General features: G+C 56.2%; 1 protein-coding gene across 5 annotated transcripts in view; it reads right to left on the bottom strand.

Moving 5' to 3' along the window:
• The window catches only part of PPFIA4 (PTPRF interacting protein alpha 4), a 62,133-nt gene that overhangs the window by 32,001 nt on the left and 3,251 nt on the right, over positions 1-26,881 (bottom strand). For all 5 annotated transcript variants that reach the window (XM_064732858.1, XM_064732860.1, XM_064732861.1 and 2 more), the window contains exon 2: positions 3,559-4,522. In XM_064732858.1, the coding sequence (XP_064588928.1) occupies positions 3,559-3,795 (237 nt within the window). In that variant the 5' untranslated portion in view covers positions 3,796-4,522. The remainder of the gene's footprint in view (positions 1-3,558; positions 4,523-26,881) is intronic.

Genomic DNA, 26,881 nt, shown 5'->3' with positions numbered 1-26,881 from the left:
CATTGTCTGCCCGTGTGGCAGCCCCACCACCCCACTTCTTCTCTCCTAGGAGTGGAGCAGAATGAAGAGGAAGCCCCAAATCAGAGATGAGGGGATAAACATGACCCCAGCAGTTGTAGCATGGGATTACACAGATTAAATCCTGCTGGGTAAACCCAGGGCTTCGACCATCACCCACCCCCAGTGCTGGACACCGGCACCTCCCAGACCTCCTGGATACAACACCAGGGCTCTGCAAGAGCATCCATGGGGAATCAGTGTCCTCCCTTCAGCAGGATGTGTATTTCCACCAGGGATTGCTCAGGGAGGAGCACTGTACAGCCAGGCAAGCAGGAATCCAACATCTCAGCATCCTAGTCTTGTAGGAGTACAACCAGCTCCAACACAGCTACCAGATCCCTCCATCCTTCCCAAAATCTGGAGATGCTTTAAGGGTCTTTCCCAGTGGGTGTTTTCCCCCACCTGGGGCTCCTGAGGTTCCCATTTACCTGCTGGTCTTTGCAAGTAAACTCGAGATATACTTTGAAGTTATATGTGATTGTTTGATGTCAGGATCTGCCCTGGCTCCTGGGGGACCTCCAGGTAGTTTGGGCAATCTTAGGGGCTCGGCTCACCCCAAAAAGGCCAGCTCTCAGCTCTACAGGTAGCCCAAGAGGCAGCAAAGGTGCAGCAGAGCTCCATGGAAGGAGGAACTGCAGAAGGTCTGCATGGCCATGGGCAGCCCACAGTCCTCAGCCCTGCTGAAACCTGGGAGCGTGTTCTCCCCTTGACACAGATGGGGACAGGGACTCCTGCCAAACCCCCAAGCCATGGCAGGACAGGGAGGAGCTCCATCCCACACAGGACCCTGAACTGGGAGCACATCTGGATGCACCAGGAGCCCTGAGTGTCACATCCCTGCTCCCAGGAGAAACTGAGCTGGGGCTGGGCAGGAGGCAGCTGGGAGCAAAGCCAGGGCCTTGGGGGACTGCTGAGAGCACCCAGAACCTGCTCAGGGCTCAGTCCTCGGCCACCAATTCCCTGCAGAACAGGGGGGCTGGAGCTGGAGCTTTCAGCCCGATTAAGTCACATTCAGCTCTGCCACATGAATAAATAAATCATGTAAGAAGCATTAAGGCAGCTTAGTCTCCCCAGGAAATTGCCCTGGAGTTCGGCCTTTTGGGGGCTGAGGGATGCCCCCATGGATTGGGAGTGGGGATGGTTCAGCCATGCAGCACAGGGAAGGGGCAATGGGAGCTACAGGCAGGAGCACGCCTGGAGCATCCCTGCAAAGGGGTTTGCCCTGGACAGGAACATTCCCTGCCTGCCCCGTGCCTGGATCTGCACCAGATGCACATTCCCAGCCTGTCCCTTTGGATCCCATGCCGACACAGCAGCATCCAGCTGCCACTATGCCCTGAGACGGTGCAGAGTGCCCTGTCCCCAGATGCCACCCATCCCAGCCGCAGCAGGCAGTGCATCCCAGCCTGGCTGCACCCAGGGGACACGACTGATGAGCCTCGGTGCCCAATCCTGCCCTCAAAGAAGGGGTCCTGCCAGAAATCCAGCTTGCATCCCATTCCCAATGGGGTCTGAGACACTTTTATCACTCCTGGCTAAAAGAGCTCGCAGAGAAGGAGGAAGAGGATGGGACAGACCCATGAGATGCTCCCCAGTGCCCTGGGGAGAGACCCGAGCGTCCCAGTCCCTTGTACTTACCTGGTACATGCACATGCTGGCATTAATCCCATTGGGCAGGTGAGCGCCTCTGGATTTGCTTCCCGTGCTCATGCCGAGCCCTCATGTCCGAGGCAGAGCACGGGGGGCGCCGGAGCCCCCTGCCCGCAGGGACCGGGAGGCAGCGGGAGCTCCGGGGCACTCCCATGGGCGCCGCCCCGGTCACAGCCCGGGCCGAGGGGCCAGGGCGGCCCCAGGCGGGCACGCAGCGGGCACAGCGCTGCCGGCTGCCCCGAGTGCTGACCCAGATTGCTCCGAGCACGCCCGAGGCTCCCAGGCCCGGCCCCGGAGCGGGAGCCGAGGCTAAATCCGCGCATCCCTTAATCCGGGATGCTGCGCTGGGGCGGGCAGAGCGGCAGGGTGACCCGGCTTGCTCTCTCCAGAGCGGGGAGCAGAGGGACCCAGCCCTCAGCACAGGGAGGTGCTGCTGAGGCTGGATGCACCCAACACTTGGGTACGTCTCAGCAACTCTTTCAGGAAGGCAGACTCATCCACAGGGACCCCAGGAGCTCCTGGGAAGCACTGTTGGGCGCTTTGCTCTCAGCATCTTGGGCAGAGCCAGGACCAGCTGAGCTCTGCGTATGGAGCAGCTGTTCCCAAGCTGCTTTCCTCCATCCAGACAAGGCAGGGATGCAGAGAGCTGGCCAGCCAACAGCCCAAGCTCTGTCCTGGCTCATGCCACTAGTTTTGACCCATTTCCCATCTCTCTGAAGTGCTCCAAACCCCAACACCCAGGCAAGGAGGATCTCAGGTTTCAGCACTGCAGAGGTAGAACAGATGCAAACATTTGAAGCCTCCTGCTTCCCTTGGCTGTTGGGCTCCTCCCACACCATACCCACAATGGAGCAGAGCAACAGCACCCCAAAATCCCTGTTACCCCAAATCTGAACCCTGGGACACTGTGCTATTTCAAAAGACACCACAGGGATGGTGGGCAGCTCAGACTCATCCTGCACAGCCCTGTGACACTGGATTCATCCACCTCACCCTCTTCTAGCCTGAATATCTTCATGGAAATCAAGACCAGGCCTCTGGAGTACCTGGAGAGGGTCCTGCAGGTGGAGGAACAAGGAGCAGAGCACCAGCAGAAGCCCCAAGGCAAGCCCTGACTCCCCAAGCCCTGGGCTGCTCACTGAGCACGGGCCTCTGGCAGCCTCGCTGTCCTCTGCTCCCTGAGATGTCCCAGTCCCCACCCTGCACCAGCTCTGCCTCCAGTGTCCCCTCTCAGGACCAAGACTGAGACACAGAAGTCCCATTGTCCCACTGGGAAAGGGGGCTGATGGAAAGGAGCCCTCCTGGCAAGGGAAGGGGCAGCAGTGGGGCTGCTCTGCACAGTGGGGAAGGAGAGTGATTGATGAATGGTTAATGTCCCCATCTAAAGTGCCACAGTGGGCTCAGCACTTCCTGACATCCCAAGAAGTTGACTGGAGGCAGAAAGCCAGATCTGCTGCCCAAAATGGGCTATCTGCTCCCCAAGTGCTGTCCCCCAGCAGACTGACTGTCCCCAGAGGAAGCCTTGCTCTCTGTCTGTCCCCTGCCTTGCTCTCACCCTGGGGTGTCCTTGGGGAGGCTTTGCCCCTTCTCCAAATCCATTCCGCTGTGGACAGGGGCACTGCACTCCTACCCCTCCTCAAAGACCAGCAAGGGTACAGAGGAGAAGGGGAGATGTCCCAGTTGGTCGTGGCTTGGCCTGAGAGAACCCACAGGATTTACTGCTGACATGAGGTGCAACACCTGCAGCGTCACCACTGTCACACCAAGCCAAGCCCCCAGGGCCATGAGCTGAACCCCACATCCAATCCCCCCGGTGTGCCTCAGGGACGGTGCCAGGCAGGTCCTCACCTGCGGGAGGGCCGAGTTCAGCTGCCTCTGGAGCTGGTCCCGCTCCCGGAGCGTCTCCTGCAAGCGGCTCTGGGTGACCGCCAGCGTCTCGCGCGTCTCCCGCAGCGTGTCCAGCAGCTTGTCCCTCTCGTCCAGCATGTTCACCATCAGCTGCTCAAAGTCAGCGTCCGCCTCTGAGCCCTGGGGGGGCCCCAGCGGGTCCCCCTCGCTGATGGTGGGCATCACCTCGCACATCATGGCTGGGCTGGGCTGGGGGAGGCTCCCGACGGGGCTGGGGGTGTGCTCAGCACAGTCACATCACCGCGGGCTCCCGGGGGCCAGGGGAGCCAGCATGGGAGGGGACAGGGGGGGTTCAAGGAGGGGGACTCCCCATCCCTTCCTCCTGCAGGCTAAGCAGCAGCTGGCATCGCTCCAGCAAGGTGCAGGGATGTCCTGGGCACCAACAGGGTCCTTGCAGTCACCAGTGCCCCGCTCGCTGTTCGTCACTGCTGGCTCCTGCTGCCACCTCTGCTGGGTTCCGTGGGTCACCTCTCTGGGTCCTGTGTGCCACCTCTGCTGGGTCCTGTGTGCCACCTCTGCTGAGTCCTGTGTGTCGCTTCTGCTGGGTTCCGTGTGTCACCTCTGCTGGGTTCCGTGTGTCACCTCTGCTGGGTCCCGTGGGTCACCTCTGCTGGGTCCTGTGTGTCACCTCTCCTGGTTCCGTGTGTCACCTCCCTGATGTGTTTCCAAGGGGCTGCAGCGTCCAGGCTGTTCAAAAGGGGACAAAACGATCCTTGAGGATTTGTCCCAGGGGAGAGCCCAAGCCAGCACAGGGAGGGTCCAGGGAATGTCTGGGCTGGCTGGGCATGCTGAGGGGGCTCTGGTGAGGATGGGCTGTTTTCCCTAAAGCTGGAGGAGGTGTCACTGCTGATGTGGAAGTGTGTCTCCGTTGAGCATCACAGTTCTTCAAACACCCAGCAGTGACCTGTGACAGAGGGGACAGAGATTAGATCAGATCCCTCCTGCTGGCCCCAGAATGCCCAGAGACCTGCCCAGCCCCCTCTGCCCCCCACCAAACCCTTGAGAGCTGCACCAGGTGGGCTCAGCACCCACAGGAATGGGCTGTGCCAGGCTGTACCTCCTGCACCCACTACCACAAATCCAGGATGGTACCAAGCTGCAGGAAACAGCAACCCTGGCACCCAAATCCTGCAACTGTCCTTGGCATTCACATATCCTGGGCCAGGATCCCATGCCCTCTGTGGAACTCCTGGCTGCCCAAGGCCCCTGTGCCCCCACTGTTCCCCAGCCCCAGGGAATTTGCAGAAAATCAGGCTCCAGCTGAGTTTAGCCCAAATCTGGCAGGAAGTCACAGCAACAAATGAGTTGAATGATTGGATTAATGTTCCCCCCTCCTCTAGACAGATGCGCTGGGCCCAGCTCTTCAGGGGCAACTGAACTCCAGCATATCCTCCCTTGGTCAAACCTCTCCCATGGGACGAAGGCAGCAGCATCCCCAAATTCCTGCCCAAGCACCAGCGCCACAGATGAGAGGCTGGAGGGAAGAGGCAGAGCTGGCATTTGGACAATATATAGGCTGGATTAAAGCATGGCTGGAGCTGAGAACCCAGCCCAGGGCTGATGCTGGAGCCCACAGCCCTACCTTCCCTAAACCATCCCAGACAAGGAGCCAGGTGGGGATTCACAGTCCTGTGGGGGAACTTCAGCCCTCTGCAGCCAGGTGAGGGTCCCCAGCAGCAAGGGTGAGTGTCACACTGCCAACCCAGCCACCATGGGGACCTGCCTAGCCCTGTCACCATCTGTGCTGGAGCACAAACCATGAGCAGGGCTCAAGCTGAGCAGCAAAACACAACATGAGAGGCCCAGGGTGAGCAGTGCTGCTCTGGAGCTGCTTCTGGCCCCACTCCAGTGTTAAACTTTGCAGATGAAATGCTCAAGGATAGGCCTGAATATTCGGAGTCTGAGGATGCATGTGAAGCTGTGGCTGCCCCATCCCTGGCAGTGTCCAAGGCCAGGTTTGACAGGGCTTGGAGCAACCTGGGCTAGTGGGAGCTGCCCCTGCCCATGGCAGGGGTGGGACTGGATGGACTTTAAGGTCCTTTCCAGCCCAAACCAGCCTGGGATTCTGTGTCACTTCCCTTTCAAACTCTCCCCCACACACACATGGATAAAAAGGACCTGCACACAGGCCTGGCCCAGAGCAGCCTGTTCTGGCTCTTTGGGCTGGATGAAAGCTCTTGTGCCCAACAGCTCAGGGGCACAGCAGGGACCTGCCCTGATGAAAGGTGACACTTGTGAGGAGGTGCCTTTGTCACACCAGACACTGCCAGGGCAGGGGAATCAGAACTCTGCTCTTTGGATGACATTGGCTCATCAGCTGAGAGGAAGTTTGACACAAAAAACTCTCTAAAAATAGAGAGGCTCTGGCAAAAGCAGCAGCCCCTCACTGTGCCTCCTGTGTGATGCTGAGCCAGCTTCAGGGGACAGAGCTGTCCCACAGGTGGTGTCCTCCCCTCCCTTCACAAGTTGGATCCTCAAGTGGGATAAAACCTGTTGTGGACATGTGACACTGTCCTGAATCTTGGAGGGGCTGTTGGGATGTGGATGACCAGGGTAGCTGTGGATTCATGGGATAACCGCACTGAGGACATCCCATCTGTCCTAGGGTGAGGTTATGATGGTTTTATCCCCAATCATGTGTTCTGTTAATGCTGGATATTCTATTCTGTGCCTTCAACACTGGCTCTGAGAGCCAAGGTGGGGAGAAGAAGAAGCACAGAGTTTGTTATCAGGGACTGGATTCACTCCTCCAGAGGCTGCTGGAACTCAGAACTCCACTGTGGTGCCTGGGCACAGACAGAGCAGAGCAGGGCCCTCCTTTGCTTTGCAGTTGGTTTAGCTGGCTGAGGCAGAGTTTTCCCTGGATTGTCTTTTGTTCCTTCCCTTTTCTTGGAACTGTTCAAACCTGCTCTGGATTGGGCCCTGGGGAGCACTGAGAGCTTGCACTTTGTGGCCATGGGGGCCTGCTCTGGGCAGCAGCCTTTCCCAGTCCCAGAGGGATTGATAACAGAGCGAGCATCAACAGGAGAGACTTTCTGAATATGTTGTCTCTTCAGAGCTGTGACTGAGTTTTGTCATTGGGTGTTGTTCACTTTTTGTGCTGGGGAGTGCTTTGCCCACTAAATAAACAGGTTCTCTCCACTTCTCTCAGAGGAATCCTTCCCAAACCAGTTGAGGGGAGGGGCTGTGTGGGTTTGCTTTCTGGGGGGGCCCTTTTGGAGGTTTTCTCCCCAATTTGCCCTAAACCAGGACACCATCCCAGCAGGATCCCACAAAAACAAGGTTGGTGGAGCAAAAGGCACGGAGTGAGGGACCATTCCAGCCCCTGCTCTCCTTGGGTTGAGTTGGACATGAGCCTCATCCCTGTAATTCAGCAGGGAAAATGCTTTCCAGTTCTACAGCCCCTAATGAACAGTCCCAGGGGTACCCACAGGCATGGGGCTCCCTGCCAGCTTTCCTGGGGTTAAGAGGTCCCAGAGTCCAAGGAGATCCAGGGCCAAGAAGAGCAGAAACCAGTCCTACCCCAGGGCTAAGCCCTGTTAATTTGGGTGCAAATTGACCCACCTAAAGGAGGTGACTTGCATGGCCCCTCCTCTGCTGTGTCTCTGCCTGAGGGATGAGCATGCAGAGGGAACACCCAGGCTGGGCACAGCCTGGCAGCTCCTGAGCACGACCTGAATGGCAGAATGAGCCCCATGGGCATGGCCCCAGCCAGCTGCTGGTGGGGAACTGGGAGAAATTAGCAGATGAATTAAGAGATATTAATCAAGGCACGGAGGGAAGAGCCCTGCAAGCCCTCAGGGAAGGGAAATGCTGCAGGGAATGACCAAGACATAAATCTGACCTGAGAGATGCTGGGATGGAAATTTATCCCAGCTGCAGAGGAGAGACACCCTTACCATGAGGAGACTCTGCAGATGCCAATTCCAGCAGGGCCATGGCAGCCTCCCACACCCCATGGGGCTGGACCCACACAGTGCAGCAAGAGGCACAGATTTACATCCAAGATTTTCCTTCTGCTTCCCCCATGGTTGAGCTCGTGCACGAGTTGTTCTGGGGGGTTTTGTTTCACTGCAAACCTGCTCCTGCCCACAGTCACATCCTGTTATTCCTGTGTGCTTGTGCAGGGAGATGGGGAGATGAGCACAGCTGGTCCCTCAGCCTGGGGAGGGTGCTCACAGAATCACAGGGATCTCACACAGCTGCTCCAGGGTGGACTCATCCCATTCCTCTGGTCTCCCAAAGCCTCTGTGCCCTGTCCCTCAGGATGCTCAGTGAAAACTCTCCTGCCCAGGGCTCTCTGTGCCTCCCAGGATGCTGTGGCACTCTGAGAATCCTTCTGCCAGAGGGTCCCTGGCAGGTAAATCCAGGGGCATGCTCTGCCACCTCTGAGTGTGGCTCTGGACACAATCCAGCCCCGTGTGCCCATCCTGGCTGGAACCATGGCAAAATCCAAGAGTGGAAAATTCCCTGCACTGCAGTGGGACCATCCACCTCCATGGACAGACACTGAGCTGCCTCCAGCATCCCCATCATGGATCCATTCCTCCAACAACCACAGGAACTCTCCCACCCCATGGATTTGTGAGTGATCATTTCTGGATCAACCACTGCAGCTTTCACAGCAACACCACGAGTCCCAGGAGCAGCCCAGGCTCTGGTAAGGGCCAACACCCAGTCAGGGCAGATGCAAAGGGTTTTTTTGGGATGGCACAAGGAGTCAGGACCAAGTTGGGTTTGATCCCTGCTGTACTCAAGGCCTGTGGAGCAGGGAGTGAGCTCAGTAAGCAACAGGCAGAGGTGAGAGTGCCGGGATGTGCACACAGGGCCAGGGATACAGCAACAGCCATGCAGCCAGGATGTGCATACGAGCAGGAATGTGCAGGATGTTCCTTTCCAGGCTCAGCTCCCCTCATTTCTGTCCCACCTCAAACCTTGGGCTTTCCTCCATGCTCCACCTCACCCATTGCCAGGTGCCTCTCCCGTTCAGCCCAGCTGAGGGGGCACACCCAGGCTCTGTCCCTGCCCAGCAAAGCTCAGCAGCTCCCAGGCAAACCCACACATGCCAGCGGTCACTCTGAAGGACCTTGGGGACGTCAGTGTGGGTGACAGCCCAGACACCCCCACACTCTGCTGTGACTGCAGCAGCAGTGAGGGCACACCCAGAGCAGCTCTGTGCTGCAGGAGGTCAGAGGGGCCTGAGCTCGCTCCCAATTAGTGCCTGTAAATCTCAACCTTTCACAGGTCTCTGGGAGAACTCCCTAAATGCTCCTGCCTGGCTTTGAGGGCCTTAAGTGCTGGGATAATCATCGGGTAGAGACTGCAAGGAGACAGCTGGGAGCTGAGCAAACACACACTGCACAGCTCCAGCCCTTGCTGGGTATTTTTAGTCCCGTGGGGCTGCCAGGCACAGGCTTGCTGGGAGCAGCTTTCTTGCCAGGGAAAACGTGCTTGCTTTACTATCCCTCCCCCCTCCACCCCAAAATGCTGCTTTCCCCACTTTTGGGGATGGAGAACAGCACCATCCCATGTTGCCTGCTCAGAGAGGGCACTTCCTCACAGATGTGGAGCAGCTGATGGGGAGCAGAAGGGGGTTTTGCCCTGGAGCTGATGATTTGCTCAGCCCAGCTCAGCAGTGAGTCAGGCTGCCTGTGGGATGCTGGGTCCCAGGGAGCACCCTGGCTTTCCCTTCCTAACAAGAGAAAGAAGCACCCACAGCTTTACCCACACACAGGGGATAGAGACAGCCTCGTCCTTCCTCTCTGAACGGCTCCACTCCCATCCCAGCCCTGCCAAGAGGAAGAGAAAAACCTCGGTGGCTCTGTCAGCAGGACCATCACCCAGCAGGCAGCTGGAAAAGAGGGTTAATGCACTCCTTGGAGGCAACAAGCTCTCAGAGATTGATCATCCCATAAAAATGTCATTCTAATCTTTTCTGCTCCTGGAAAATCCTTCTCAGCAGCCCAGCTTGGCCTTGGAAGCACAGAGTTGGGGTGGCAGAGCCCACACCAGCACCCCTCACTCCCAGCTCCCTGGCACAGCGACAGCCTCTCCTCTGTCCAACTCGGGGTCCAGCACCCACTGTGACCTCCCACACTGACCCCTCTCTGCCACATCCAGGAGGGAACAGAGTCTGGTGCCCTTCTGCTGCTAGTTTTACCTTTCAGGAACTTGTGACCCCAGGACAGGCTGCAAGTGTCACATCCTGGCATTCCCAGCAAGCTCATCCCAAACACTGCCCTGCAGACAGAGCCACATCCCAGCACAAGTCCTGCCCACCCTCACTGCAGTCAGACACCACTTGGCAGCAGCCAGGACATGTTGAGACACCAACCCACCCTTGCCTACCCCAGGAAAGGTCAGTAGTGACCCTCTGAGCAGTGGGATGGCAGGTGGGAACCTCCTCACCATCCCTACCAAGCCACAGAACCCATTTCTCCTACCCTCAGTGAGAGATGTGGTAATTAGAGGTTGGGAAAAGATACAGCCTCATCCCAGCTTTTCTCCCAGGCCCCCTCATTTACTCCAGGACACATTGTGGCCTCTTGGGACCACCAGTCCCCCCAGAGGGACAAGGAAGATGCAGCTTTCCATGGGGCCCGGATGGTAACAGCTCCTGAATCCCCTAACACAGCCCTGTCACCAGCAGGGAACTGCACAGATGGTCCCTGGCTGCTGCCAGGGGCTGCCCTGGCCAGGACACCCAGGGATAACAAGGGAAATGAGGCATTCTGGCTGGAAATAAGGTGCCATTTTTCAGCAGCACAGGACTGGATTCCTGTTCCAAAAGGTGAGATGGATTTGCTGAGATCGGGGCTGGGAACGTGCTGCAGACCTGAGGAAAGACACAGAGAGAGGTGCCTCCTCTCTCTCCTCTCTCCCGGGGTCCCCACACCTGCAGCAGTGTGTCCTTGGCCCCCAGTGGGACAATGTCCAACTTGAACCTTTTTGGAGATGCAGCAGTGGCAGAACAGGACATTCAGGCAGCGTCTCCAGGGTCTGGAGCTGTCTCAGGTGTTGGGAAGCCCTGGGTGCCCCTAAAGAGTGGGGACAGAGGACATTGCAAGCAATAAAAGGCAGTTACTCCCAATATCTTACCTTAAAGGACACACTTCTGCCCCAAAGACTTGCTCCAAACCCATGAAGCAGTTCCCACCTCAACCCTTGCTCACTCAAGTTGCTAAACCAGAGGAGAATCCACAGGGAAAAAGGTTCATATCTGACAGTTTCTTTGCAGGGAGCAGTAAGTGCTAGCATTGCACTGGTATTTATACTTCCCAGTGGGAGGGGAGGCATTACACACCACTTCCAGAGGGTATTTTCAGACAGCCACCTGCTCCTCATTGTGTAGAGACACAATTGTTCCTCAGCAAAACCTTGTCAGACGAGGAGCCAAAATCTGCGCCGGGCCCTGAGGGGAGGAGGGAGCTGAAGCCCCAGGGCTGGCACCCAAACACGGTCACACAGACACCCACAGCAATCCACAGGACTCTGTCACCCTGGGATGTGTTGTGGGGGTTGTGCTGGGGGTCCTGTCTCAAGTTTCCCTGTTTCCAAAGTGGGCCACGTGTCCTGCCCTGACCCCAGGGAAAGGCGGGATCTCAGGGTACCCCAAGGAGGACCACAGGTCTGAGGAGCTGCTGGAGCCCCAAGGATCCCATGGGCTGTGTGGAAGCACAGGGAGTGTTCTGGAGGAGCAGAGACTGTGGTGCTGGAACACGAGCTGGATTTCACTCTTTGGCACAGCTGCCCCAGCTGACACGAGGGGTTCGCCCAAACCAGCAAAAATACAAACCAAACCCCAAATCCTGTAATCACACCCCACTCCAGTCACCTGCACCCAGCAGCATCACTGAAAGACAGGGCTGTGGAAATCCTGGAGAAATCCCAATTCCTTTGATGCACAAGAGGCTGGCTCTGGCAGGGAGGAGACAGAAGCACCTGATCCACGAGACCAAGCTCACATTGCTCTTCCAGGATGTGGTCTGCACTCAGAGCCATCCACAGGGGCAAGGAGGGGTTTCAGCAGCCACCAAACCAACACAAAAAAGCCACAGTTCCAGTTATAACTATTTCCTTTTCCAGCTGCTGCTCTGCTGTGTCATATGGCTCATCCATCCTTCTGTTCCATAACTTTGCAACCAAACTCACCGCCCTTTGCTCTGTTAGGCTGAAGTTCACAGCCCCGTCTGTCAGTGATGCTGCTGGGTGCAGGTGACTGGAGTGGGGTGTGATTACAGGATTTGGGGGTTCGGTTTGTGTTTTTGTTCGAGTGGACCTCTCATGCCAAAGAGTGAAATCCAGCTCGTGTTCCAGCACCACAGTCTCGTGCTCCTCCAGAACGCTCCCTGTGCTTCCACACAGCCCATGGGATCTTGGGGCTCCAGCACTTCCTCAGACCTGTGGTCCTCCTTGGAATACCCTTGTTGGAAGGGACCTCTGAAGATCATCTTGTCCAACACCCTCTCAAGGCAGGGTCAGACCCCAAGCAGGTGCCACAGGGACACGTGCAGGTGAGTTTGGAATGTCTCCAGGAAGGGAGACCCCACACCCTCTCCAGGCAGCTGTTCTGGCTCTCTGGAGGAAGTTCTTCCTCAGATTGAGGTGTTGAGAGTCTTTGATTTCTGTCTCAAGGAAGGTTGCTTTAAACAGCAGCAGAGGGAAATGCATTCCCTACAGAAGCAGCACCTCGAGGTGAAGCAGCCCCTGACTCTGCCAGGGAACACAGACTGGGATCCACCCCAGCAATCAGGCTGGTTTCCAGCCCAAGGTGGATGCAGACTCCTCGGACAGGGAAGTGATCCACAATCATTGAGAGAAAATCCTGTGCTTATCACAGAGGGAGCATCACTGTAAAGTGCCCTTACCTTTGGCAAAGTGAGGCCTCGTGCCTCAGTCTCCCCACAAGCAGGGCACAGCTTCACTCCTTGCCGAGACACAGAGGCATGGCTGGTGATTTTCCATGATTTCACTAGAGGTTTTGCCACGGGTACATCCCTCCCGCCCCCATGGCACTTCTGCTGAGGAGTTATCTCATCTGGGAGCCTGCCGGGCTGGAGCCGGGGCCTCCCCCTCGCTAGCGCGGCCCTGCTTTAGTCACACCCCGTGAGCACTTGTGGTGCTAATTTATTCAGCGCCAGGGAAGAGTCACCAGCTCCGAGGGGGGCTGGGAAATCTGTGCCAGGGTGCGCCCGAGCCCTGACAAAAGCTGTGGAGGGGCCTCTCCCCTAACCCGGCCCTGGCACCCACAGCCAGCCCGGGCACCCACAGCCAGCCCAAGCCCAGCCCCAGCACCCACAGCCAGCCCTGGGCGCCCACAGCCAGCCCCGGCACCCACAGCCAGCCCGAGCCCAGCCCAGGGCACCCACAGCCAGCCCTGGGCACCCACAGCCAGCCCAGGGCACCCACAGCCAGCCCCAGCACCCACCGCCAGCCCAAGCCCAGCCCAGGGCACCCACAGCCAGGCCTGGCACCCACAGCCAGCCCAGGGCACCCACAGCCAGCCCATGCCCAGCCCAGGGCACAGGGGAGGCTGTGCTTGCAGAGAAACCCCAGGCAAACCCCACGGGCACCTGAAGAGCTGCCATGCCTGCTCTGCCCAAGATCCAAGGTTTCCCCTCACCACCCATCCCACTGGAGTCTCTCCCATACCCTCAGCAGGCCCTCCCTGCCAGGAGCCTCAGCAGGGATAGCCAGTCCTGCACATCAGCTACACATCTGCCCAATCCCAGGGTAAAATTCAGCCACCAACTCCGTGACTGGTGGAAAGGGAGAGGGGCTCAGTGAGCTCCCTGAGGCCCACAGGGAAATCCCACTCCCTGCCCTGCTTGAGCAGGTCTCCAGCATTCTGCCACCACAGAATCATGGAATGGTTCACTTTGGAAAGGACCCTGAAAGCTCAACCAGTTCCACCCCTGCCACGGGCAGGGACACTGTCCACGAGGCCAGGATGCTCCAAGCCCTGGCCAACCATCCCTCACCAGACTCTAAATTATGAGTGGGGCTGAGGAAGAGCCCAGGGAGGGAGTTTGGAGTTGGGGAAGAGGCAGATGGGGCTTATAGTGAAATTTAGGAAGCCACAATGGAGAGAAGGGATGTGTCCAGTGCTACTGGCCTCAGGTTGGGCCACAGCAGGCTCAGGAACATATCCCTGCACCACACTCTGGAGTTTTGCAGGCACCACAACCTGCAAGGGAACACCAATGGTCCTGGAGCACGACCCTGGCCCTGGGGAGGCCTCCAGAGCTCAGCAATTCACCACCAACCACCCCAGCACACACACAGAGACAACAGCAGCCAGGCTGTGCCCCAAGTTCCCCTTGTGCTCCCCATGCCAATCCAGGCAGGCAATCCAGGCAGGGCTCCCCTTTCCTCCACCCTCCTGAAGCACAGAAGGTTTTAGTCCATCCTGCTCCAGAGGAGTGGTGACATCATGGCTTGGGCACTGGATAACCCCAAGCAGAGGTGGCTGGGATGGTTTCAGTAACTCAGGTGATGGGGACTGGGGAAGATTCCCCCTTGTTTTCATCCCTTCTGTTGCTCCTTGCCTGTGCCAAGGGGCTTTAGCAATTACTTGATCCCTTTGCTGATAGCACAGCCAGTTCCTGAAGAGCTTTTGCCCAGAAGCAGTGGGACATCAGTTCTGGACACTCAGGCTTTGAGGATGAGCAGATCCAGCACTGGGACAGCTCTGCAACGTTTGGCAAGGAAACCTCACAGGATTTACCACAAGCATCTCCACCCCTGCTGGGACACGTGGGTGCTCAGCTCCACGTAGGACAAGGCAGGACCGTGGGGTTAAATCCCCGCCTGACTGAACCCTCTTCCCAAGCCCTTCACACCATGGATAACCACAGCCTCCCTTGCCAAGCCAGGCTCCTTTGGCACCGTGGCTGCTTTGGAGTGGGTGGATGAACCCCAGCAAGGAGCAGGCAGAGATGGAGATAAGCAGCCCCAGTCCAGGCTGGAATGGCCCTGGTGCTGTTCCCAGTGCCCGTGCAGGGAGGGCCCAGGGCACTGTCAGCTCCCAACATCTCAGCCCTGACAGCCACAGGGCCTGGCAGGGGCAGCCAGGGGACAGCTGGGCACAGGGACATCACAGGGTGGCTGGGGCAAGGCTCAGGCACTGGAGCCCTGTCTGCTCTAAATCCACATTGAGCAGGGTCACATCTTCAACCCACACCCTTCAGGTGCAAAGTGAGCCCCCAAATGAGCCCCAGCCAAAGTTCACCTGGCACACTTGGCACACCTGGCACAGCCAAAGCCACAGCACTGCAGGAAGGGCTCATCCTACTCCTGTCTGGCATTTTAAGCCTTGTTTCATGCAAGAAGGACTTTCTAGGAGAGTCTCTGTCCTGCACATCCCAGCTCCTGACATAGAGGAGGATGTGCCTACTCATGGCACCAGCGAGGCGGAGGGCCTGGAGATGCTGTGCTTTAGAAGGAAAATTCAAGTTGTTCCTCTTTAGGAGAATTGTAGGATTAGCTCAGCCCTGATTAAGCATCAGAGGAACCACAAAAAGCACCCCAAAAATAGCCTGCCAAGGAAAAACTCCATCTGGAGCTCATTCCTCCTGGATATAGGCCACAAGGAAGATATAAGGGATATAAAAGTTCAGTTCCCTCCAGAAATCCCAAAAGATTGGAAAAGATCAGGAAGAATGAATCAAGGTTTGCATGAATGTGAAGAGCTGTGTTGGATCCAGCAGGGAGCTCTAAGCAGAGCCCCTGAGGGCATGGAATGAGCCGAGGGAGGGACCAGAGGAATCACCACTGCTCCCCTCCTTTGGGGATTGGAGAAAGCAGAGAAAGGGAAGCACCACCAAATTGCTCCAGAAAGTGTGGGGAGTGTGGTGGTTTGCAGAGGGGTGGCAGCCCTCCCCCATGGCAGCAGAGCTCTCATCTGGGCACGTATCATCTCAGAATCCAGCACCAGGCACTAGTTCAACTCAATTTCTAACTTGCTCCCTCTCAAAATGTCCATAGAGCCCAGCTAGTGGAGTGTCCTCGGTGTCCCCAGGGACTGCCCTGCCTGGCACAGGAGCCCCAGGAGCTCTGCCCTTGTCCTCCCTGTGCCACACACAGGCTCCCATGGCCATCCCAGCTCACCCAAAGGGGAGCCCCAACCATGGCATCATCGAGCCTGACCCCTGCTTCCACCCATCACCCCCAAAGGGAACCCAAAAAACACTGAACCCATTTCACCCTTTGGCGCAAAGCCCCTGGGAACAGCACTCTGCCACCCCCAGGACTTTGGGGGCTCCTGCATACTGCTTTCACAGGATCCCAGACTGGTTTGGGGTGGGAGGGACCTTTAAACCCATCCTGTTCCAGCTCCTGCCGAGGGACACCTTCCACCATCCCAGGCTGCTCCAATCCCTGTCCAACCCAGCCCCGGGAACAATCCCCTGAACCACCTCAGGAGGTCAAAGCAGGATTTGGCCAATCCATGAGACATCACCAGGAGAGGAAGGACACATCTGCAGCTCAGCAGGCTTCCAAAGGAATGAAATGTGGGTGATTACACTGGTGCACCACTGGTGGGAAGAGTTGCAGGTGGGGTGGTTTCCCACCCAGTCCCCCTGTTTGCTCCTGTGGACACTCAAAAACATGGGGGCCTTAAACTCCCTTGGGGGAGGAATGAAGGACAGGGGACATCCCAATGCCTTGGGAAACATCTGCTGCCTGAGCTGAGGATGCTGTGTGCTCTCTGTTAAAAGCCAAGAGCACATCAAACCTCACAAGGCAAAAGGACACATGTGGGGCTGGGAATCTCTCTCCACACACAGCCCAAGAACAGCAGCTGAGCCAATGCTTTCCAGAGGGTTTAGTGACCATTTCTGCAGACAGCTTTAAATTTCTGTCTCTTTTACAGCACAGTTTTGGACCTTGCACACCCCTCAGTGCCTGCTCCTGCAGATGTGGCAGCAGGCAGAGCCCAGCTCCAGTAGCACAGGCTGGGGGGTTCAGGGGGTTCAGGCAGAGCCAAGCTCCAGCAGCACTGATGGGGGGTCAGGCCCTCCCTGAGCCCCAGCACTCAGCAGGGCCAGGCTGTGCTGCTGCAGAGCTGCAGCCCCCCAGGGCAGCACAGGCAGAAAAACCAGCATGTGTCAGGACTGGTGGGATGCTCACCCAAGCAGAAGTGGCTCCCTGCCCAGCCTCCTGTACCCTCCTCCCACCTCCCCAAGTTCAGAGCTGCCTGCAGGCACCAGCCCACCTGAGGTGACCTTCACCTGTCGTGCTGATCCAGGGACATTCACTGAGTGATGCTCACATGTGAACACCTGATAGACAGAGCCCCTGACCTTGTCTCCTCTGGGTAAATGCACCAATTTATCTTCACCAGCTCTGGTTTAGACAGCTACAATCACTTCCCTGCCAAAATACAGCAATTCCAGGCCTCACTACCACGAGAGGACCTTCAGCCCATGCACACACAGCAGCAGCAGCTCCCTGGGAATGCACCCAGTGCAGGCACTCAGAAGGATGGAATTTACCCTGCATCCAACTGGTATGTAACTGGAGGTGGGATTTTTGTGCCTTGCCCTTTGCAAAGTACTTGGCCCTGCTGAAAAATGTGGTGGACTCTGGGCTTGACAGGCAAAGCACTCCCAGAAGCTCTGGGAAGGTACATTAGCACCCACCCTGCAGGTCTCCCACCCTCATGGCACAGATGAGGCACTGTCCAAAGGCCCTTTCTCCCCTCCAACATCACAACCACAGGTGTTGGTCACCATCCTTCAGCCCAGCAGAGCCACCTTCACCTGCCTGGACCTGCTGAGAGCTGCCAGGGAGCTCCAGGGCTGGGCTCACACCCAGCAGTGCTCTGCATCCTTACAGGCCATGCAGCCTCTCCAGGGTGCTCCCACCTCAGATGTGGAGTGAACCTGAACAGGATTCATCTCTCCCTACAGCCAAAGCCACCTTCCTCCCAGGCACTGGGTCCCTTTGGCACCTTTGCATGTCCAAATCCTTCCATAGAGCAGGGATGGATCCAAGCCCACCTTGCTCCTTGCTCTCAGGGATTTCTGAAGAGCATCAGCAGTTCTGAGGGCTGAAATGAGATAAGGTGGAATCTGGTTCCTGAAGCTCAAGAACCAAACACTCTCCCAAACTGGGTCTCACCATCTCCTCTGCCCTTTGCAAAGTATGTGGCCTCTTCCAGCTGTGTCTGGTCAGGGGAACATGGGACAGGGCAAGGCAAGAGGGTTTCTGGGTCAGTCTGAGTCTCCTGAGGGGAAACAGATGGGTTTTCTGGTGGGGACTGATGCTGAAAAGCAATTACACATGAAGACATCCCCAACAGACTCTGCTCTGCTCTGGCCCAGAGCCCAAGTCATCCTGGGTTTGGATTTTAATTAGCCCCGTTTTGGTATCTGCTCTCTCTTCCCTCCAGATAATGATTTAATTATTACAGACATGTCTTCAAATTAGCAGCTTCCTCAGTGGATTATTCAGATCTCCTCAATTACAGAGCCCAGCTCACCACCATCACAAGAGAGGCTGGAGAGAACAAAGGGAGCCCAAAATGCTTCCTGGAAAGAGGAACCATGAAGCACCTGTACAAGCAGGGGTCACTGCCAAGCCCTTTTCTGTTTATCCAGGTCTCTCTCACAGCTGGACAGGAAACTTTGCTCCAAACCATGCCCAAAGAGGTGCATCATGTGCGATCTGCCTTCCCACCAGGCCTTGGTGCTCAGCACAGCACAAGCAAGGTGAAAAGGACATGAGATGAGCTGGGATGTGGAGCCACCTCTGTGCACCCCCCCTCGACTGAGATCACACGTTTGGGGATCCCTGTGGGGACCTGGTAAGGACCCAGTGCCAGACTGCAAGTGCCCTTGTGCTAGGGGTCACCCAGTCCTCACCTTGGGAGGGACCACAAGGGAGCTGGGACCAGGGACCAGGAGGTGGAAATGGCAAATTCAGTCTCCTCCAGGAGTGGGACTGGGCAAGCACTTGGGGCTAAGCCAGGCCTGGCTGAAGAGAAATCAGCAGAACAGGCTGCCAAAATAAACACCAGAGGTAAATGCAAAGTGAAGGAAGAGGGAAACCTTCAGAGAGCAGCTCCAGAGCAGATTTGGTGCTAAGGAGCAGGGGCTGACCTGCACAGGAGAGGAGTCCCTAGCTGAACTGCCACGCAGACACGCTGCTCCCTCACAGTGAGGTGTGGGCAGAGCTTCTCCAGGCTGCATGAATTCCCTGCAAACTCTGCTCCCCAGCCTGGCACACACTCACAGAATATTCTGAGCTGGAAGGGGCGATCCCTGTCCCCAGGCTGGGCTGGGACAGGAGAGGACACACACAAGAGGTGCCCCATCCCTTGCTGCAAAGGGCAACAAGCTCCAAGGACATCCCAACAAGCCCCTTGGTCCTTTCCCACCGACACACCTGAGCTCCTGACTCCACACCGTGCTTCTCCCAGGACCCCCAAGATTTCCCTCACCAGCACTGCTACAATACCCACATTACTGCCAAAGGAAGCAGATTTGTAGCAGCCACTAGGAAAACTCTACTGCCTCTCCCTGCTGTAGCATGGGCAGGAGCAGAAAATCTCCTCTGGCTCCCCTGTCACTGCAGTTTACACTCCAGCAGAGCAGCTTACAGCAGCTGCAGCTCCTGCTGCTGCAGGAAAAGCCCTCAAGCACAGCCACGTGTGAGTCTGCACCTGCAAACACAGCCTAGGCCTCCCGAATCCCAGGCTAACCCTGCATTTGTGAGGCTGGATCCTCCTCTGAATCCCTTCCTGAGCTCAGAAAAGCTTCTGTGCAGCACAAAGAGCCCAGTGCTGTGGCCTGTGGGATACAGCCCTGCTGTCCCTCATATTCCTGGCTGGATTCACAGCCCTGTTCTCTGGGCAATGAGCCCCAGCCCTGCACCACTGGCCTCACGCCCCACATCCCTCTGGGCTGTCTCCTGGCTCTGTCCTCTCCAACAACCATCACGAACCTTTGAGCATTCGGAGCTCTCCACCCTATCAGAGACCAACACACTCAAGAGCAAGCAGAGGGAGAGTAAAGGCCACAATGGAACAAGGCTTTTGGTTTAATTTCCTTAAGAAACCAGGCTAAAGAAGATGGCAGTGGAAGTGACACATAAAAAAAAAAAAAAAAAAAAGAGAGATTTTCATTAACCCGATCCAACCTCCTGGAATATGATAACAGAGGCAATAACAGACACCTCCCCTCTGGCCAAGGACAAAGAAAGGCTTCCTAGTTATGAAGAAGATGAAGAAAATTGGAGTAGAAGAAAGGAAATGACTCAAAAATGGCTGAAATGTCAGCTGTTATTAAAAAGCCTTCACCTGGAGGGAAATAATGAGTGATGAGAGCAGGGATATGATGGGGGAAGCTGAACAGACAGAGAACAAGCGGGGGAGCAACCACCCGTGAATGGCTCTGAAAGCCACGCTGGTGACTACAGGGGTGGGCTGACCTCCAGAGCTGTGCCTGGGGTGACCTGTGAGGAATTTGGGGTCCTGAGAGGCCGTGCCTGTCAGGAGGGTGACAGCAGCCCCGGGATGTCCCCCATCCCCAACGAGCGAGTCCCAAGGAGTGAAATCCCCCCGGACTTAGAAACATCCTTCCAGAGGTGCTGATCCTGCCTTCCTGTCACCCCTTCTCTGCCTCAGAGAAGGACAGGAGGACAGGAACAGAGACACTCCTGCGGTGCCACAGTGTAGGGGATAGAATATAAGGATATAATATAAGCAAATAAAGGTAGTATAGAAAGTAATCTTATCCCCTAAAGAGTTGCAGATGGGTTAATTATTAAAGATTAGGAGCAGGCCTGATTTTAACAGGCCACAGCTGTAGCCGATGATAAGAAGAGTGTTATAGAAGAGTGGATTGGTTGGTTGAGGGGAATTGGAGTCAATTGACTACTGCGAGATGGAAGAGTCAGTGCCTAGAGGAGCTGCCTACGAGAATCATCAAGGAGGTACGAAACTCTAGCAATATGGAACCTTTGCAATATAATGACAGTAGAACCCTTGCAATATAATATCACCAGCACGGCCGGGCATGCACCGCCAGCATCCCGAGTGGAACGCAGCCGGCATCAGCCAGAGGGGACCCCCGTCCCTGTGAGCCCCGGGGCGGCCGCGGCCCCGCACGGCCCCGGCGTGCCGGGAGGGAGGGAGGGCGGGCAGTGCCGGAGCTGTCACTGTCACCGTCACTGTCGCCGTCACGCAGCACTGCGGGACCGCCCGCTCCCGCTCCAGCCTCGGCAGCTCCAGCCCCGCCGGAGCCGCGCTGTCCCCGCTCCCCCTGGGCGGACACAAAGCCCGTCCTGCTCACCCCGCGATCCCTCCGGCATTGCCGCAGCCGTGCCGGGAATTGCGGAGCAGGAGCCGCTCGCATCCTCCTGTCCCGGCCTCCAGCGCCTCCCCAGAGCTGCGTGTGCGGACACGGCTCCATCCTCCCCGCAGAACCCCGGCCCAGCCCTGCTCTGCCCCGCATTCACAGCACCGTGTGCCCGGAACCCTCCGAAGCTGACAGGATTCACTTTTTGGGAAGCAAGAAGTGAGAGTCAAACCTCACACGTTTCCTCCCAGAGTAAGGTCGAGGGCAGCAGGGAGTGGAGAGCTGTGCCTGAACAGAGGTTGGACTTTTCCAAACCCAGACTTGTCACATTCAGAGGAAAATACAGAGGCAGTAAAGCCATCCTGGTTGCCCCCATCACCTTCAGCATTCTCCTCCCACCACCAGTCTGGACCAGCTCTCCCCTGCCAGCCTGCTCTGGTTGCTGGTGTCATCAGCACCTGCCCTGGGCCTGGAAGTCCTCTCAGATTTACAGATGTTTTGGGTACCACCAAGTGCACTCAGCAGCTGCATCAGAGTGATAAGCCTCAATTCATGCCAGGGGGACAGACAGGGGCAAAAAGAAACCATGAGGTCCCAGCTGCCTCAGGGACTGGTTAAACTGGGTGCTCACAAGCAGCTTCTGATCATGGTTTAGTGGCCACACTGGTATTAAGTCAAAAGTTGGACTTGATCTTGGAAGTCTTTTCCAACCTTAATGATTCTATGATTCAGGGATAAATCCTGCAAATTCTCACACTTTTGGGAGAACACATTCAGACAAATGTCCAGCTCAAGAGTGACCACATAGGAGCTGACCAATGTCACTCTCCTCTCCACTTGCACCAAGAGAAAAGAGAGAAAGCTCCAGGTGCAAGCAACAGCATGGGAAGATTCTTCTGCTTCCTTCCCCACACCAGGATTTTGGCAGTTTGAGGCACCCCAGGGCAGTTCACGAGGAGTCAAGAGTCCTTGGAAGGAGAAAGTTCAGGCACTGAGTGATGGAGGACGTGGCACACCTTGGTCTGACAGCTCTTCCTGATGGGTCACCACATTTTTCCCCAGGCCAGGGCAGTGACAGCCCCTCCTTGGCATCTCCAGTGGTTGGATTTCCTTTGAGTTGCAGCAGAGAAAGGAGGAAATCAAGCAGCCAGTGTCTGCTAGCTGCTGGGGCTGGTGACTGGTTTCCTCACTTTTCCAGCCTCGAAAATAAACATTATTTTCTTTACAAGACTGGGGAACTATCAGTGCCTGTGTCCATGGCCTGCCCACGTTGCAGCAGGGTATAGGGCTCCCAGGGAGCAGCCAGCCCTCTGAATGTGTTCCTTGAGCCCCTGCTCCTACACTGCTGGATTCCAGCTCCCTCAGGAACTTCCCAGCAGCAAAAAGGGCAAGCATATGGAGACAGGAAAATCCAAATATCTTCAATCCAAGGTCTCCTAAAGAAACACATCCCTTTAGAGAGCATCACTGCTGTTCTACAGCTCAGCACCTCCCAGCTGTGCTGAACTTCAGTTTGCACATCCATCACACCCAGCTCTGCTCCCAAATCCCTGTCAGTGCCACAAAGCCAGTTTGTCACTTCCCCCCAAGATCACAGCACATGATCAGCCCTTGGCTCCATTCTTAGTTCAGGTGATGAGCTCTCCCTGCTCCACCACAAGCCAGTGGGGTCAGGAGGCTGAAAGCTGCTGGAGACAAGAGCCTGCTGCCTGCACACCAGTCTGCCCAGTGCTCTGTGTGAACTGGAAACACCAGCAAGCCCTCTGCACTCACCCACTGAACAGAGACTTGGCTCTCAAAGCAAAACACCACCAGTTGGCCACCTTTTCTGTATCCCACATCTCAAAGCCAGATGTGAAAAGGTAAATTGTTTATTTACAAAGAGGATAGAACAGATTCCTAGGACACACACACAGAGTTAACAGAGTGTTTTGAGGGTATTTTGCTTGATGCTACATGAAGTCCCCAAAACTCATCCTTTCCTCAATAAGACGAGCCCTCAGTGGCCACCAGGGAAGGTGCCATCATTTTCCTCCTGGACCCCACACCCCTAATCAGGAACACACCTCACAGCATGGAGAGTAAAGGTAATAAATGTTCATTTACCCCCAAAGTGATCTGGGGGTAAATGCAGCTGCTGCATCACCTCAAGGCCACATCTGGAGGGCAGAGTGTGACCCTTGGGACGCAGCAGAGGTCCTGCACCAAGCCCTGAGCAGGATCTCAGGCAGGAATGGAGGCTGTGCAGTAGCCAAGGCATTGGAGAATTCAAGCCTGGTATTCAATACCTCCTGGTATTTTTAGGCAGCAGGAGGACGTGTGGGAGAGCTCTCCCCGTGCAGGCTGATGCCATTTGCTGCAGGGCACTCAAAATGGGATTTATTGACAATGTGTGATTTGAAAGCGACACCGGTGCTCCCAGAGAGCCAGGCACTGCTCAGCAGTGCTGGGACTCATGGCAGCCTCAGTTTGGGAGACAAAATTTCTCTGTAAATGTGTAAACACGAAGGACACATGTAACAAAAGCCATTTCTGCTTGCAGGGATGCTCTGGCTGCCAACTCCAAAAATGGCCACTGTGAAAGTCTGCTAACTAAACTAACTAGAAGCAGATGATCAAAAGCAGGAAAAAATGCTCTTTTTTTTTAATATGGCAGCCCAAAGTGTTGGCTGTAATCAAGTGATTATCACCCAGGTTTTGATGCTAGGGAGAAGATTCTCCCTCCATCAAACACAAGCTGCTCTCTGGGTGGCACATCTGGATGTCAGACAGATAACAGCAGCAAAGCAAACCCTTTCTGGATTTGGGATCAAAGGCAAGACAGCTCAGGTCAGGAGAGATGAGCCTTCTGGCTCTAATTAAAACCTGATGGGTTAAAATGAGTAAAGCCATGTTGTTGAGCACATGGAGAGCCCAAGTCCCTGGAAGGGGTCTGGGAGGAGGCTCTTGCAGGGATGCTGGCAGTGACCCCAGACTCCACCCCATGTCCCAGTAAAGGCACATCTGCTTCCAGGTGCTGTGATGCTGGGGAGGAACAGGGACAGCAGCTCTCCACAGGCACAGGGGAATCTCCAGAACTTCCACCCATCCACTCTCTAGCACAGCCAGGTTTTTCCAAGCAGCAAAGCTTGAAAATTTGGGTTGGTCAACAACCCCATGGATCCTTCAGAGGCTTTGGTTTTCTGCTCCTCAACCCTCCCCAGTCTGCTTTAGCCCAAACTGCTGGCAGATACAGCCCTGGCTGCAGGAGATGTGGGGATTGGGTCCCCTTTGCCCACCCAGCAGTGCATCCAGGCTGGACATTGCCTTCACTGATGCTCCAGTCCCACAGCACCCTGGAGGGACAGGACCTTTGTTGCTGCCAGCATCTCTGCACAGGGACACAGCCAAGAGTGATTCCATCCTCAGCCATGTGGGAGACACGTCACCAGCATGCCAGGATGGCAAAGGCTGCAGCAGCACTACATCCCAGTGATTCCCACCCTGGCAGATCCCAAAATCCATGGCCAGAAACCAGCTGTGGCCACACCAGAATGCCTCAGAGAAACATTCTCTTCTGCAGCTACAGGAGAAAAGCAGGATTTGGCTGTGCCACCCTCACACTTCACTCCCACCACCCTTTCTCAAGAGTAGGAGCTCAGCTTCACAGCATGCCAGGGAAAGCAAACACAGGAGGGAAAAATCCAGGAGCACCAGAGCCACTACAGCCTGCAGAGAAACCATCCCAGACACCAGGGCCCTTCCTGAGCCTCGAAACAACACCATGCCCAAAGGAGCCCTGACACAACTCCCTGCACTCCCCAAACCCAGGTGTCACCCAGGGAGCCCCAGCTGAGCTGGGAACTGCTCAGGGTGGAGCAGGAGCTGTGAGGCACAGAGCCTTCCACCACCCCAGGACACAGGGCTCAGGTCCATCCCCAGGGACAGAGCCCATGTCCCCTGGATCTGGCCTTATCTGAGGACCCTGAGTGGGCCCACAGGACACAGAGGGTCCAAGGTGGCTCCTGAAAGCTCCATCCACAAACAGGAGTGTCATCCCCCAATGTCTCCCAGGGAAACCACACCTACACACGGCACTTGGTGTTATGTGGGGCAGTGTGGGACCAGAATAACTCCTCTCCTGGCTGATCAGTGTGTGAATAAATCAGCCACAGCCAAAAATAACCTCTGGGCATTTTTTGACTCCTTCCTGGAAAACAGTTTGGGGCTGCTGCTTGAAAGAAGCCCAGATCTACTTAGTTACAGCTGCCAGACACTGAATTACAGGGCAGATTAAGTGGATTATGGATTTTGTACAAACCCATCTTTCCCCTCTGTGCCCACAGCCCCTGGCACTGGGAATGCCTGCACGGGGAGCAGTTCTGGGCACCACCACCAAGCCTATTTAACTCATGATCCCGAGCCACCAGCTTTATGACACCTGTGTTAATGCCACAGCAAGCCTATAAACACCTTCCCAACTCTGGAACCAGAAAGGCCAGGCTTTGGCAGAAGAAAATCCATGTGAGGATGCTCTGCACTAATGAGACTCTGAAAAGGTGAGAGTTTGGGCTGGGGCCAGATGTCCCCTTCTCCCAGGCTCCAGATATCCCACGTTCAGCCCAACTCCCTCCTCTGGGCTATGGACCCCGGGCAGAGTGTTTGCTCTTTGCCAGAACATCACATCATGATGTGGCCAGGAGGGAATTTGGAATTGCAGAGAAAATTCCACCAGGAAAGGATGGAAATGAGAAGTTTAAATGCATGCACCTGCCGTGTGGACAGCAATTCCGGGAGGGGGCCCTTCCCTGCCGTGTCATCCTGCCCTGGCGAGGGATGCTGCCCTCTCTGGAAGGTGGGATGTGGAGTCCAGGCAGAAGGAGCTTGCTTGCTTCCTTCCTCCCTCCCTCCCTTCCTCCCTCCCTTCCCTTCCCTTCCTCCCTTCCCTTCCCTTCCTTCCCTCCCATCCCTGCGCCCGCTATTTAAAGCTCTGGCCCCGCTGCCACCGCCTCAGCGCCCCGCGGAGGAGCTGCCCGCGCTCCCAGCACGGCTCTGCCTCCGGACCAGCCACACCAGGGGCTGCACACGGCAGGAGCTGCAGGCAGAGGCTCCATGCAGCAAAAACCCCCGGGAGCTGCCCTCTCCTGGACACGGACAGGAGGATGGGGAAACGAGCTCTCATCTGCCACTTGTTTTCTTCTTTTTTCATGTTTGGATGCAATTAAAGGCAGGCACCCAGCCGGCACCTCCTCGTGCTTGCTAAGAGAAGCATGGCAGGAACTGAAAACCAGGAGCAGAAAAAAAAATAATCTGCATTTCAGATAAATTCCAGCCTTGTCAGTCCTGCAGGATTACAGAGCTGGAGACAGCGACCCACGAGCTGCTTAAAACATCAGGGTGAAGATTCAGCTAAGGAAGGGCAACGTGGAGGACACAGGGTCAGTCCCCTCCTGACCAGTGGCTTTTGGAGAAGTTTTGACATCCAGCTCCCAAACACTTCTGTGTGATGGGAATCACTGCGCTGCCAGGGCAGCCCAGGGCTGAGGGGCAGCAGGTTTTGCACAAAAATGAGAGAGATGAGCAGATACTTCATTCATAAAACCACAGAATCACAGCATGGCTTGGGCTGGAAGGGACCTTAAAGCTCAACTCATTCCAACCCCCTGCCATTGGCAGGGACACCTCCTACAAACCCCTACTAACCAAGCCCTGTCCAGTCTGGACATGGACACTTCCAGGGACTGAGAGGCAGCCACAGCTTCTCTGGGGAACCCGGAGGTGTGCCAGGGCCTCCCCACCCTCACAGGGAGCAATTCCTTCCCAATATCTAATCTAAACCTCTCTTCTTTCATTGTGAACCCTCTTGTCCTGTCACTCCATTTCCTTTTGCAGAGTCCCTCTCCAGCTCCCTTGCAGCCCCTTCACACCATGGACAGGGCTCTGGGATCTCCACACAACCTCCTCCTCTCCAGGCTGAACTG

Source organism: Zonotrichia leucophrys, chromosome 26, assembly GCF_028769735.1.
Source record: "Zonotrichia leucophrys gambelii isolate GWCS_2022_RI chromosome 26, RI_Zleu_2.0, whole genome shotgun sequence".
Classification (NCBI taxonomy): Eukaryota; Metazoa; Chordata; class Aves; order Passeriformes; family Passerellidae; genus Zonotrichia; species Zonotrichia leucophrys.
Note: the sequence above shows the minus strand (reverse complement) of the source record. Positions and strands in the feature narration are given on the sequence as shown.